General features: G+C 41.3%; 1 protein-coding gene across 1 annotated transcript in view; it reads right to left on the minus strand.

The window, feature by feature from the left end:
• PAPPA2 (pappalysin 2) overlaps positions 1-14,896 on the minus strand; it is a 266,866-nt gene that overhangs the window by 25,668 nt on the left and 226,302 nt on the right. Inside the window, exon 20 of the mRNA XM_058540002.1 lies at positions 14,416-14,487. Within this exon, the coding sequence (XP_058395985.1) occupies positions 14,416-14,487 (72 nt within the window). The remainder of the gene's footprint in view (positions 1-14,415; positions 14,488-14,896) is intronic.

Consider the following 14,896-nt stretch of genomic DNA (forward strand, 5'->3'; position numbering starts at 1 on the left):
AAGCTTTCTCTCCCCAGCGCACAAATAGCCACCAAAGACCTGAAGGGACCCTGGGAATCCAAATTTTACCCATCTCCAACGTTCCAGGACAGGGCCAGTTACAGGCTAACTGTAAACTTCACTCAACAAAAAAAGAATTCAGTAGAAAAGACTCTCCAAGGAATCATAAAACTCAGGGTCTCTTGGCAATCTTTTTACTCTTCACAAGTTAGCAAAATTTTCCTTTTCCCCACAGTAATCAAGCTGCTCCTTAAGATCGTTAGCCTGCTGCCAATCCTCTCCCCAACCTGTGGCTGCCCTTAACTTCCCACCTCAGCCATTCACTCAAAAATATTTATTGAGCACTTACCATGTGCCAGTCACTGAACCACTGTACTAAGGACCTGAGATAAAACAGTGAATAAAATAAATAAAAGTCCTGCCCTGTGGAGCTGGTATCCCAGTGGGGAAACTAGACACTAAATGTAATAAGTAATTATTTAGCGAATTAGAAAGTAACAGTCCTATAAAAAAAATAGGGCAGCGTAAGGGAATCAGTTGTGCTGTGCTGGGGGATGGGCTGAGAATGAAGGAGAAAGAATAGTTGTAATCTTTAATGAAATGATCAGAGAGGGGACATTTGGAGGGCTGTATAAGCCATTGCAAGGACTTTGGCTCTTACTCTGAGTGAGATGAGGAATCCTTGGCGGGCTCTGGCAGATGAGTGCTTGGAGTTAACTTACATTTTACCAGGACCCTTTGGCTGCTGTGTGAGAACAGACTGTGTGAGGCAGGGGCAGGAGGCGGACCAGTCAGGAGGCTGTTGCAATAATCCAGGGAGCAGATGATGACCACTCAAACAAGGGTGGCAGCAGTTGAGAGGGTGAAAAGTGGCTGGATTGTGGATATGTTTTAAAGGTAGAGCTAGCAGGATTACCTGATGAATTGGATGTAGAGGATGAGAGAAAGAGAGGAATTAAGATGACACCAAGGATTTTCTCCTGAGCAACTGGAAGGATAAAGTTGCCATCAACTGAGATGGGACAGTCCGCACAGAGAAATGAGAAACTGTTGCATATGAAATCCTTGAATTCTTGAATTCCATCTACTATTCCACAAACTTTGTCTTTAGTCATTGTTTCTTCCTTCCCGCCTGACTCAGAGCCAACAGTGTTTGTAATCCTTTCCATCCCCTCTTTACCTTGGGTCTCCAGACTCTCAACCAGATTATTACTCACAGACTATAAATATAGTGAAGTCTCATCCATATCAAAAGTCTTTCCATGGACACTGTTTTCCACTTACGTTACTGCCCATCTCACTCCTTGTACTGGCCAACTTTTGGAAACAATATTTTTTATTTGCGGCATCCATTCTTATCTATTTCTCACTCTCCCACTCCACTGTTACCACTGTGTCAGGGATTTCAGTGAGTGCTTAAATCATAACCTAATTGTCTCTTGTCAATACTCAACTTGTTGGTCCACTCTATAGCATTTAACACTATTCACCATCTCTTTTCCCTTACGCCTTTCCTCTTCCATGGTTTTCCTAAGATCTAAACGTCTCTCCTTTATTCCTTTCTACCTTTGTTATCATTCTCTCTCTGCCTCCTTGACTAGCTTTACTTCCCGTTCTTCCCTTATATTACCTCCCTTCTCCTAGGTCTTTTCTCCTCTCCTCTTCCCATTCACATTCCTTGCATGATCTCATCCACTAGCCTACCTTCAATTACCATCCACACTTTCCCATTTCTCAACGTAAGTCACCAACTGAGACTGTGTTGCTGAACTCCAGACCTTTTATTTCCAATTTCACTAAGCTCACTCAGTCTAAAACCAAGCCCACTATCTTCTCCTACCAGCCTGCTTCTTTTTCTTTATAGAGGTTAATGGCATTCACTAACCAACCAAGCACCAGGGAGTTAGATTCAGAACTTCATCTCCCCCATTGGAGGGGATTCTAGATTCAATTTTATGTCAAAAGAAAAGCTCTCAAATGAGTACTTCTTTCCATCCCTACTTGCCAGGGCCAAGTCTAGGCTTTACCATCTCTCTCTTGAAATACAGACACAGTCTCCCAATCATCCTACTTATCACCTGTCTCTTCTCCGTGAGCTTCACCTCCAACAATGTACCGCATCTGATCTTGTAGCTTTCTGGTGAAAAAACATGTGAGTATTCTCAATGCATCCAGAATAAAATCTATATCCCAAGCAGGACAGCATTCAAGCCTCCTCCTAATCAAGCCCCAGCCTCTCTAGGCTTATCTGTAGTCTCCACATGTCCCACCCTCTAGCGGTTCTCCAAACAGCCTATGTGTTTCAAACCCCTGTGCCTTGTGCTCATACCATCTTCTCTGGCCACAGGCCTTTCCACTTTACCTCCAACTAGTGGAATTGTTATATCCTTCAGGCCCCACAAGAGTGCCACTTTGCTATGAAATCTTCCCCCAACTGTACATCCACACACACCTGCTGCCTGCTCCATAAGCAAACACACTTTCTTTGCCTCCACAGCACTTTGAACATGCTCCTCCCCCAGGTCAGGTGGGGATTCCCAGGAGATGGGAGCCTTGTCTTGTTTCCCTTCATATCCCTAGAGTCTTGTCTATACATGGACAATAGATGTATATTCCATGAATAAGCGCTTCTTTATCTAAAATTTACACTTTCAGGAGTTAACCACCTTGAAAAGATTTCTGCTTGGCTCTAGGTTGAAATAAGAAGTTAGAAGAGACAACAGAGGGGGAAAAAAACCAAAATAAGGAATATCGTCTCTGTCAGGTGCCTCTTTTTTCTTCCATCTAGGCATAAACTCTGTTGAAGGAAGTAGTTAGTAGTAAGAGCATAATGATCATTGAGCACCTACTACATCCCAGGCTTAGTGCTGATAAAACATGTGAGTTGAATTTGTTTTCATATCCACTCCCTCTAGAAGCCTCACTAAAATAACAGTAAAGGAATAAAAAAAGGTCTGAAATCACAAGAGAAAAGAGAGCAAGAGAAACAATGACAGCCAACAGAGAATTCTACAGTTAGGAAAATGGGAAATGGACGGGTGAGTAGTAGCTGACATAGCAGATCTGATAACACAGAAACCTAAATGCCTGAAATGCCACGGAACACCAGAAACGCTCAGGAATTAGAAGTGTCAGGCACCTCTAAAAGCAGCAGTACAGGTGTGTGTCTGTGTGCGTGTGTGAGCGATAGTGTCCATACTTAAACCCCACCTTCTACTATATTAGGAAGTCAGTAAATAATGTCCAAAATGAAAAAAATCAAGATTAGCAGTAGAAGCACTAAATATCAAATAGATATGTGCATGTGTGTATAGATATCGGTATAGATATCGATATAGATATTTATAGATGTAATTTACAGAAGAAATAAAAGAAGTGAAACAGAAAAAGCAAAAAAGACACAAAAGGGCAGCCTCCCAAGAGAGGCTGAGGTTGGACAGCAGAGGGGCAGGCCCTGCTGGTCTTCTAGATGAACCGAGGGGCGCTGACTGGCTTTTTATACTAGGTACATGTTACTTTTATAGAATTAAGTTTAAAAAATATTACCCAAAAATATAGCCAATAAGGGTGGAGCTGAGATTTAAACCTATTAATCAGGGGTTGAAATGTGTATCCTTTCCCTTACATATGCTGTTTGTTGCAAAGTGCAAATAACTGTCATCAATTTGGGATCGTCACCCTTTTCTTTGTCATCATTTCACTGTTGCGTTTGCCAGAAGAACAGACATACACACCCACATATACATATATGTACTCAGGTATACATATATACTTTACATACTTCTAAAAATGAAGGGTAAGAGACTTAAGAGAATACTTTGCTAGAGCTCAGTCATTATAATAAACAAGTATTTAATAAAATAATTTCACTCAAAGAAGTATCTATTTTAGTAGGATGAATTAGAAATGACTCAAATTATATGAATTTTCTGAAAGAGCTTGTCTATATGACTATTTAATAATGCTGTTATGCAATGACCACGATGGTAAATGGCAAACTAATCAATGCTCTGTAGAATTTAGGAACAGTCGCAGTTAATGTATCTGAGTCACACACAGACCACATTTAAAACACATTTTAGAATCACAGAATCTTAATGAAGCAAAGCCGTAAGAAAAGAGGACAAGGGGTAGAGTTATTTATAGACATAACCTGTTTATGTTTGCTCCCTGCTAATTCTTATAACCTCGTATAATCATTGGGAAGCATCTGGAAGGTAGCGTTTCTGTGATGTCAATTTTGCAGGCGAGTAATATTTAAATTGCAAGCCTGGGCTAGAAATAAAAAATCAAAAGAACAGAAAAATAAGAAAAAAGAGTAAATCAGAAAAAGGGTGTGGTGGAAGGAGGAAAAGGGACAACTCGTGTTCCAAAGAGAATTAACAGAGTGAGAAAGTGGCCCACCCAGGAGGCTAAGACAAATGAAGCAAAATGCAGCCTGTTAGGAAGCCCACCAGAACGTCACAGCAGGGTTCCACGGGAGTTTTAGACAAGCACAAATTGTCATGAATGTTGTTAATCTACATGAGGTTTTAAAATTTGCATGGTTGTGCTTTTAATGTTTCACTTTTTTAAAAAGCGGGGGAAAAAAAAACAATGGTTTTAGCTTTCAAAATGAAAACCTAGTCCTAATTAACATTTGGAGTCTGATTTTCAGAGATTCCAGCTGGAGGATCTAAAGTAGAGGCCTGAACTGAATGGGACTTGGGACAAGCCTAAGACATGCCCAGATTTTCAGCCTGGTGCAGAGACCATACAAAACTGGTGGCAAAATTCACAAACAAATCTCAAGAGGATTGAAATTTGGCAGCCAGCAAGCCTGCAAAACAGCTCCAACTTAAGCTAATTTTCAATTTTTCTCTGGATTTTAACACTTCTAACACATATTTAGATTTAGATTTGTAAGGACCTACACTATCCCCACCAGAAGTGAAATTGCTGTCCCCATGACTGGCTGCTGGGTCATTATTATTCCCACTCTAATTAACCCCTTTTTTGAAATCCTTTTTCACCCATAGATCCTAAAGAACTTGGCAAGAATATAAAAGAAAAGTAAGCCCATATGATCTGTCCTCCGAGAAGCAAGGAAGGAATGATCACCACATCTGATCTGTAAACAGCTAAAATGTAGCAAAGAGAAGTTTAATTGCTGGCTATTATTTAAATGACAAAATATAAATAAAAAGGAAACGAGAAGTTAAACAACTTCACCATCACACAGTGCACAAATGATAAAGTTGGAATAGAACGTATGGTTTTCTGTATACAGATATAATAAAAAAGATTCATTTTTCTTTTTAATAAGGAATTTATCAAGACATACTCAAGTGAGAGTGTTTTTTGAAAGATCAGTATTGGTGCGTTTGAGTCCCTCAACTGTCACTACTGGACTATTTTCCTCAAACTCTAGACCAGCAGGTCTCAAACCTGAGAGTGCATCAGAACCGCCTGGGTTTCTGACCCAGCAGTCCAGAGCGGGGCCTGAGAGCCTGCATTTCTCACAAGTTCCCAGGTCAGCTGGTGCGGCTGGTCAGGACCACAGTCGCCTTGGCCCATTCTGGTTCTTTGCAGGCCCAGGTCTCACTGCTCTCATTTAGGGGTTGTGAATCTCAGAAAGCTCGATGGATGAAATACAAAACTGCCTGACTCACTTAGGTCTTGAAATCTCTCACCTTGGGAGAAAATGCCCCTTCCTGCTTTCCCGCAGGAGGGCCTGAGCCCAGTGTAGCTGACACAGGGAATGTGGGACTTCTGCACTGGAGTCTCCCAGACACTCTCATGTTTCATTTTATCTTTTAGAATAAAGATCTAAATCTAATTTAATCTAATTTTAAAGATCTAATCTAATTTATGATTGTGTTGATAGGTTTTGCTACCCTGCAGTGGAGCTTCATATGGTCAGATATGAAGAACTGTAAAATTTATGTAGGTGTGTGTATATACATATACATATACACAACTTGTCCTAAGAAAGAAGAGGAACAAAATCCTATCAAGGAGCAAAGCCCTTCCTCCAAAAGGGCCCCATATCATGCAGAGGCCCCTAATTACCACTACTCCTCAGGTATGACCTTCTCCCACCCTTCACCTCTGATCATATTCAGATCATATTCAGATCTGCACCCCAGAATAAAGCACATCCTCTAGAATGGGACTTTTTCGTCTGACTTCAGCTCCTCTCTACTCCTTCTTGGCTCAAACTCTGAGCAAGAAAAAAAGTACAATAAAAACTCGATTTTCCTGCCATTATTTCCACCTCAAGAATTATATATTGGCCCCTGCATCATGGAGAGTTACAGCAGTAAACCCAGGCAGTGCCCGTGAGTGATCAGGAAGCGCAAGTCCCAGACACGGCTAACAGGGCGACCATCTGGAATATAAATAATAAAAGGGAGGCAGAGATCCAAGACAACACAGAAGAAAGAATCCAAAGAATGGTGTGGCAGATGGAATGAATTAGTGATGGAAGCGTTGTTGGTATCAACTACTAAATGTGTAAAAACAATACAACTGCCCACCTACATTTAAGTAAATGCAGCCACTCTGCTGAAGCTATGTTTGCCCTCCTAGGCCTCCTCACCTGGTCTTTCCACTCCCAATTCCCTCCTATACAAATTCCTATCAAGGTACTACTCGATGGTAATGATACATAAAAATATCTCTACCGGTTGTTTTAAGAAAACACAAATATATTTACATTTAAATCCATGGCGTGCTAGGTTTACATGGAAGGAGACACCACCACTATCTTCTGGGTTGGAGACAGCAGAAAATGTTTAACCACGTGACAGAGAGGACAATACATATCCTTTTAATATATCCTTTTAAAATGCTCCAAAGACTAATATGCCTTTTAAACACTTCCCTTTATAACCTTCTATCAAGTCTAACACTTTGAGGATACTCGCACACAGATTTACTTTAAATAGTTTATTCAGTTTTTTAAGCTCTTTATTTTCTCTTCTGTTCTTATCAGGGGATGGTGACTGTTTACTACATGAAAATGTTTACCACATTAATCTTTATCCTTCTCTTCTTAGGCTTAAAAATTCCAGTTCTTTTGATTTTTCCCCAAAGTTATTATTATCAAGCTTTTGACGTTATTTTTGTTACCTTCAACATGTTCTGTATTTTCTAATGGCTATGGAAGCTAGACCCTACGAGAAAACAGGATCAGATCAATGGTGAGAATCATGACAAGACAATGAAATACTCGGGTTTTCTGTTGGCCCCACTTACACTTATTTGCGTGTAGCTTGTTTTAAGAATGGGGTCATGCTGCTGTTTACCCATGATGAACCATAATTTAAAAAAAATAACTATAATTTTAAAACAATCCAGTCTTTTCTCACTTATAAGGATTTCAGTTTTACTGATGTTTTCAGTCTGCCAGATATTTTTACCTCTACCCTCGACCTTCCTGAACTTTATTCTATTTCAGGTGATTTCTTCATTTATTCAAGAACTCGTGGAAGATGGATCCTTTTCTCCCAGGATGTGAGCTGGGTGCTGCTGTATACAATTATCTGTGAGTATATTAATTTATCCCTGCCCAGTGCTTCTCAAAGTGCAGTTGAGGACCACCTGCATTAGAAGCACCTGGCGTATTTGTTAAAAAAGCAAATTCTTAAGACTTCACACCAGACTTGATATGTAAAAATTGGGAGGGAGAGGCAGAATCTAAGAATATGCATTTCGTAATAAGCACATTAGGTAATTCTCAAGCACATTTTTAAAAAAACTACCAGCCAAGTCCATTGTTCATTGCTCGTGTGAAACGAGCCAAGACAAGGTATAGCCAGAATAAGTCTTGAGGATTCCACTGGATGTGTCTCCCCAGTTCAGCACAGTCTACAGTAATCCTCCACCATGTGGTCAACTCCTTAGCTGCCTTCTTAAATCAGGAGTATATCATCTGAACTGGAATGACACATCTGCTAAACTTAAGAAGTGATTTCTCCTTTATCTCTGACTAATTATTCTGTCACAGAACATGATGTCGGTAAAGGAGAGCATGTTCCTTTATAAATATAGGACTTAGAGAAATTTGTCCTAGAACTCTTTCTATTAGAAAAACCAAACTTGCAGGCATGTAGCCTTTACTATTCAATCCCTTTTTCTATTAAAATGGTATATACTACATGACTTTTCTTCCAGTCTTCTGTAAGCTTCTCATTCCTTCAGGAACATCAAAATGATTAGAGAGGTGCTCCAAAAAGTCTTATTAAGCAATCCTTTACCAAATCTTCCTCAGATCAGATCAGCTTGGTCTCTCACTCTCTCAATGTATATGTACATATATATGCATTGCTTGTCACTATCTTATGAAGTAGTAAGAAAAAGCATTACTTTCGCTTTAACAGTCGTCACTCAGTATTATTGATAAATGAAATTCAATTAATGTTTATCACACACTCAACTAATGTTTATCGAACATTCATACAAAGGCTATTTGCACATCCTTTATCACGTTCTGACTCTCATATCTATCCTATCTTAGTCTGATTTTTCTCTTGCTAGCTAGTGCCAGGATGGAAGCAGTAAAACCAAAAGCAGGACTGGTCTTGGACTGATGCCACGGAAGGACAGTGCCAACAGATTTCCAAATCCCATCCAGTGAATAAGAAGTCAAGGCTAACTTAGGCCACAAAACCGAACAGGGGCTCTTTAAGAGAAGGACCCATGGTCATACCGAGATTGAAATGTATGTAAAAGGCAAAAATCCCCAGAAATAAGGGCAGATTTGCTGTTATTCCTGAAAAATTAGCATGAGCCACACTTTACTGAAGTGTGGCCTCTCTGAAGGCCCCAAACCACAACCCCATGGGTGTATCTCCATAGTTTTCTCAACCTGCTATCTGACAACAAGTTTAAAAGATAAATTTTATCCATCTAATTTTAAAGCTGAGGAAACTTAAACTCCGAGACGTTAACTGACTTGCCCAAGGAGACATGTGATAAGGATGGAACTGAGGATCAAGCCTGCCCCCCATCTCCAGACAGCTCCCCTTCTGCCCCCCACGTCACCCGCACTGCATCTGCTGCCTGGCCTTCTGAGTCCACACGCGCCAGGGCTTCTCTTCTCTGCTTCTCCTGCCATATCTTTACTTCCACTGTGCTACTTCTCAGAAGACTGATCCAATCTTTTCCAATTTAAGACTTTCAAAGTTCAAGTTCTACCTTCATTTCTCTATCCTTGTCTCTAGGGAGTAGAAGTAGATGTCACTGAAGAACTAGGCCTGTGTTTTTCAAAGAGACACAAAAGTGAACAAAACACACATCCTACCACTCTGGAACTTGCCGACTGTTGGAAGGATGGACCTCTCGGAAAATCTTATCAGAAATATTGCAGTAAGTGAGATGATAGGCATTTACAAGGGTATGTATAAGAATTTATAGGAAAAATGGCAGCTAACGTCCAGGGAGACTTACTTGAAACTCCCCCAAACCTTGAAAGGCTTTCTCAGTTTTATTGGAAGCCTCAAGAACATCATTAGCCATGGCTACCCACAGTATATAATAAATACTCATAAAGATATAAACTGGGTATAAGGGAACTGTTTCTTGATTCATAATAAATACATATTGTTTCAATAAGACCCTGTCCCCCAAAGTCATGTATGTCGTTCCTTAGGTAGTATCTCTACTAATATGTTATATTATTTGGCAATTTATACAATACCTAACATCAGTTATTTCACTTGATTCTCACAGGAGTTCTGAGAGAAAGCCAGACAGATACTACACACAGCTAACAAGTGTAGAGTCAGAATTTAAACCTACTCTTCTGATATCATTCTGCCTCTGTCCCTCTCTGGAGCTCCTCTTTTGAAAAAGAAAGTGCACAACTACAAGAACCAGCAAAGGGCTGAAGAGAGAATCTCAGAAACTAATCCAAAATGGAGGCTGTTGGCAAGAACAGGATGAACTTGCAAGAAATATATGCTCACAGAAAAAGCAGAGCCAAAATATAGGTCAATGGGTACTCAATTTTAATCATCTTGCACGAAGCAAATTAATCATTTCTATTCAAAATGAAGCTGTAAGTGTGATCTTTAGTCCTAGCTGCATTCCCTAGAGAACAAGATGTTCTTTTTTTTTTAATTTTTTGTTTATTGCATTAACATTGGTTTATAACTGTATAAATTTCAGGTGTACATCATTATACTTCTATTTCTGCACAGATTACATCATAGATGTTCTTAATTTAAGTGGAACCTAGGACTGTGGACTTTGGAAGAATTAATATGACTTTACGAAAGAGAAAGGAAGGAAGGAAAGAAGAAAAAAAAACACAGAGAGGATAACATTTATATGATCTGACTGTATCATAGCATTCATAAATGGAGGGAACACTCACTTCAATTATTACCCCACAAAATGAAGATAACCCTCTCTCTCTTCTTCTCTCTCTCTTCTTCTCTCTCTATGCTGGGAAAGAGTATACTTTATTGGACAAGCATTTGGCAGAATAAGTATTTGTTTTCTACACAGTTTTAAGAGACTATTTGTATGCTTGTTTATAATCTTAATGGGCACAGGTCTGGGAGTAGGGAGAACAATTAGGAAATCAATGCAATAGCCCAGGTGAGAAACGCTGAGGCCCCGACTAGGCGCATGACAGTAGGAATGAGTAGAGCTACTCATACAATGATCTGGTGACTGACTGACCTGGTGACTGACTGGATAGAGCAGCTGTCTCCAAGTGATTTGTGAATTAGGGCTCTCAATGAGTATCCATGGGAACAGCCTGTTACCCCTTTCTTCTCTTGTTCTTTCCCTTTTCCCATCCTCAGAGTTTGCACCTAATCACGTTGAGGCCACATCAGCAGCTCTGCCCCTTGCTTTCTGCTTTACTCATTCAGTAGGCATTCATAAAGTGACTAATAGTTCACAACAAATGCCACCACTCTATAAGCATCTATTATGGACCAGGCATGGCATGACACTTAAATGTTTTATGTACGTTATCACATTAATCCCTCATCACAACTCCTTCAAATAGCTTTGTTGCCCCTACTTACCAATACAGATTAAGACACTAAGGCTCGCACCACTTAGCTGACTCAGGATTTGAATCTACATTTGACCCCAAAACCTTTCCACCAACCAAGCTGCCATTCCTTTCCATTTGCAACTTAACAAAAGAAATAGAAAATACAAGTGTTCAGGTCAAGAAGGTCAAGTGCGAGAAACAACTAGAAAAACAGAATTTAATGTAGGAACAAGCTTGGACTGCAGATACCCGGTACACACATGTCCTTGCTGAGACAATGGGAACATAAGCGACAAGCAGAAGATGGCATTATTTACACAAGATTTTTTTTTTTTTGAGGAAGATTTGCCCTGAGCTAACATCTGTGCCAATCTTCCTCTATTTTGTATGTGGGTCGCTGCCACAGCATGGCTGATGAGTGGAGTAGTTGCATGCCTGGGAACTGAACCTGGGCCACCGAAGCAGAGTATGCCAAACTTAATCACCAGGCCACAGGGCTGGCCCTACACACAAGATTTTTTAGAGAAAACCTTAGATCTGTCTCTTAAAGAACGTGAGAGGCATAGAAGAGTAGAGATTTGAAGCCTTGATCTCTGTGGCAAAGGGGATATGACACAATAAAAGGTGTAGATGTGACACGAAGTGAGACATGGGCTTGCTATGAAGGGATGAATGCACAGCCTTGGGCTGACTGAGAGAAATAAAGGATGAGGTGCTCCACTCCTATAGGGCTGAATGTCTAAGGGGAACATCTTACAATAATATTCAGTATTGGAAAGTAAAAAAGAAAACCCTTTTTAGATACCGGGGAGCAAAGTGTCTAATTTGAGCTCAGATCTCTGTGCTGTAGTTTTGAAAACTTCCTCTCCCCTACCTAGCCCTCTGGTTTACCTTGCCTCCGTGTCTGTTATGCCCCCGTCTGTCTTTGACACTCTTCAGTTCTCCCTAATAAATTTAGCTGACTTTTTCCAGTAAAGAATTACGTGTCTGCCAAGCTGCCCTAGAACATCCCAGTTCCAGCCTCTCTTGTCTTTTCTTTCTCATTCTCCCCCTCCCTCTCAGCATTTCTTGCTACTTGTTTCTTCAGAGCTGTTTCTCCGTCTCCTCTCCTGTGCAATTCCCTTTCCTTTCCTGTGGGTATTGATTCTCCTTTTTCTTTGCTTCTTCCTTCCACCCCTCTAAGTGGTTTTTTCTCCTCCTGGCCTCTGCTCGAGCAAAATCTCATCCTTTCAAATCTTGTCCTACCCAGCGAGTCTCAGGAAATATTGAAGAAACAATCAGAATGTAAATAATATTAGCTAGAATTTTTCCTGGACAAAGATAGCTCCATGTTAGGGATCCACAGGCTGGGAACCTTCTTGCCTGCTCCCATAGTGGCCAGGGCACTGGTTCTCAAACTTTAGTGGTCTTCAGAATCCCCTGGAGGCCTTATTAAAGCACAGATTGTGGGGGCCCACACCCAGAGTCTCTGATTCAGTAGGTCTGTGATGGGGCCTGAGACTGAGCCTTTCTAACAGGTTCCTGGGAGTTCCAATTGTGCTGGTCCAGGGACCACACTTTGAGAACCACTGGAGTGGGGGTATCAACAGCCATCAGGTGATCAAGGCTCAGCTGTGCATGGTGGCACTTGGGCAGGGGAGTCAGAAGAGGGAATGGAGTTTTGTTCCTTGTCGCATCAATATAGAGACTGAGAGAAGCCCAGGAAGCTCTGGATGAGGGATCCAGCGGATGTGCTGGGGGGCAGCGAGGAGAGGAGGACAAATGGGGAAAGTTCTGTGTTGTAACCTTCTGGGAAACACCGAAGCCAGCTCCAAGCCCCATCATCTGCCCTCCCTCTTGCAGATCTTGCATAGAGGCAGCAGAAGGGAATTCTCAGAATCCCTTTGATCTCTTCCCAACTCCCCAGTCCTCTGTCTGTTTATCTCCCTCCTTCCCTGGCCTCCTCTTCCCTCTTCTTACCCCCTGTCCAGTGGATGAGTCACTCCCCTCCTCCCCACCCCACTGCCATCTGTTTTTCTAATGATGGCAGAAGATGAGCTGTTTTCTTGGCCCACATGTAACAAAGCACATTCCATGCTAGCATTTTTTCTGATGCACTCTCCCAACGCTATTTTATTGGTATCATTTCCCCACCCAGTTTTCCCTTTTGTCTCAAACCCCACCCTTTCCCCCTCTTTGGCCTCATGTAGATCCCAGTTTCCCAGAATTAGATCAAGAGAAACAGAGATACAGAAGAACTGAGGGACTAACATGCATGTGGGTTGGGTGTGTGTTGGGGGAGGGTGTTGGAAGTCAATGGCAGTTAGCTCTATCTAGCCCACAAGGAGCAGCCAGAATTACCCAAGTATTGCTGCTAAGTGGCTTAATTACTTCCAGGAAGAGATGTGCATGACAAAACCTGTTGTGACTGAGACTAGAGAATTTGTATTTGTCACTGGCTATACCCAGGGTGAGAGGGCTTATACTGTGTGTGTGTGTGTGCGTGTGTGTGTGTGTGTGTGTGTGTGAAGTATCCCCCTCTCCCATGTCAGAATTCCTGGGTCATCTTCCATCACCAAGGCTCTGCTTCATTGTTGACTCTTCCTTGCAATAATTTGTTACTCTAGCTAACGAATTCATAGCACCCTAAGTCCTCCACTGGTAGGTGAATCTCTGGTGTGAAGAAGTGAATAGGGTTCCTTGAGGTGGTAAAGGTCTAGTTTGGGTTAGTCAATAATGAACTACAAGTCTACCTCAGAGGTTGAAAACATAGATGCCTGCGTGATCCAGGCACTTGATGTAAATTCGGGAAGCCCACTAGGTAGGAAGCCAAAAGGAGAGGTGAGGACCATATTGAACTGGAGAGCAGCTGCCCTGCTACTCAGATCCAGCTAGTTGTTGCCATGGTTGCCAGAAATTCTTGTTTTTCAAGAGAAAAATCTTTGCACAACGAGTTTTATATTTATTTTTATTTCGAATATGTGTGCATGTGTGTGTATGTGTAATGTTATGTATACACATGTGACTTTTATGTGAAAATTCCAATTTTCAAACATTGGTAACCAAAACAAAATTGTTTTTAGACACCATACTGGCCAAACAAACCTGTCTGTGGGCCATCATCTGCAAAACCCTGATCTAACTAAGCTCAAGCGAGGCCCAGTTAGAGAATCCCAAAACCATAAATAATTCTGACTTGCTTTTAACTTATTTTTTATTAAGTCATTTAAAATGGAACCCTGGAGACTTCCCTAAAAAAAAATAAAAAAACAAAATCAGAAAGTCTAATATTTGTAATTTTGGGATTGTGGAGCTAAATGTAAGAGATTAAACAAAGGGCGTAGGAGTGAGAGAGGGTTGAGATCTTGAACTAGAAGGACTCAAGTGCCTATGAGTTAAGAGAACTCTGGTCTGGGTTTGGGGAAGGGGAGGCAGCTTACCTCACACGACTGGATGCAGTGGACCAGGAAGGGGTCTGGGTGCCATTGGCGCCGCCCAGTGCACACGATGCTCTGAAGGGGAAGATGGAAAGAACAGAAAACAAAAACAAAGACACCTGGTCAGCGAGAGAAAGGGCAAATCCTGAGCTTACCGCATCAGTCCAACCCCGTTCCCTGAGCAGCGGGACCCTGACTGCGCCCCATAAAGAGGGCCAAGGCTGTCATTGGTCTTTCCTGCGGAACTGCTGGTGTTGCCAAGGTAGACTCTCAGTGGAGGGGATTTTTCATCCTCTTCATCCTCCTTCACCACCCCAAGGTATCAAAATTTCTAGAGTGCTGTAGGTATGGTTAAAAAAAGCATCCTCAATATTACGAGTTTAATTTGGTTCTAGGCATAATATTCGTTCCATTTGTTTTGAAATTTTAAATAATGATATGAGAAATTGTGAGATGACTGTGTTGATCAGGAAGAACCATGGAT

Source organism: Diceros bicornis, chromosome 4 (genome assembly GCF_020826845.1).
Source record: "Diceros bicornis minor isolate mBicDic1 chromosome 4, mDicBic1.mat.cur, whole genome shotgun sequence".
Taxonomy (NCBI): Eukaryota; Metazoa; Chordata; class Mammalia; order Perissodactyla; family Rhinocerotidae; genus Diceros; species Diceros bicornis.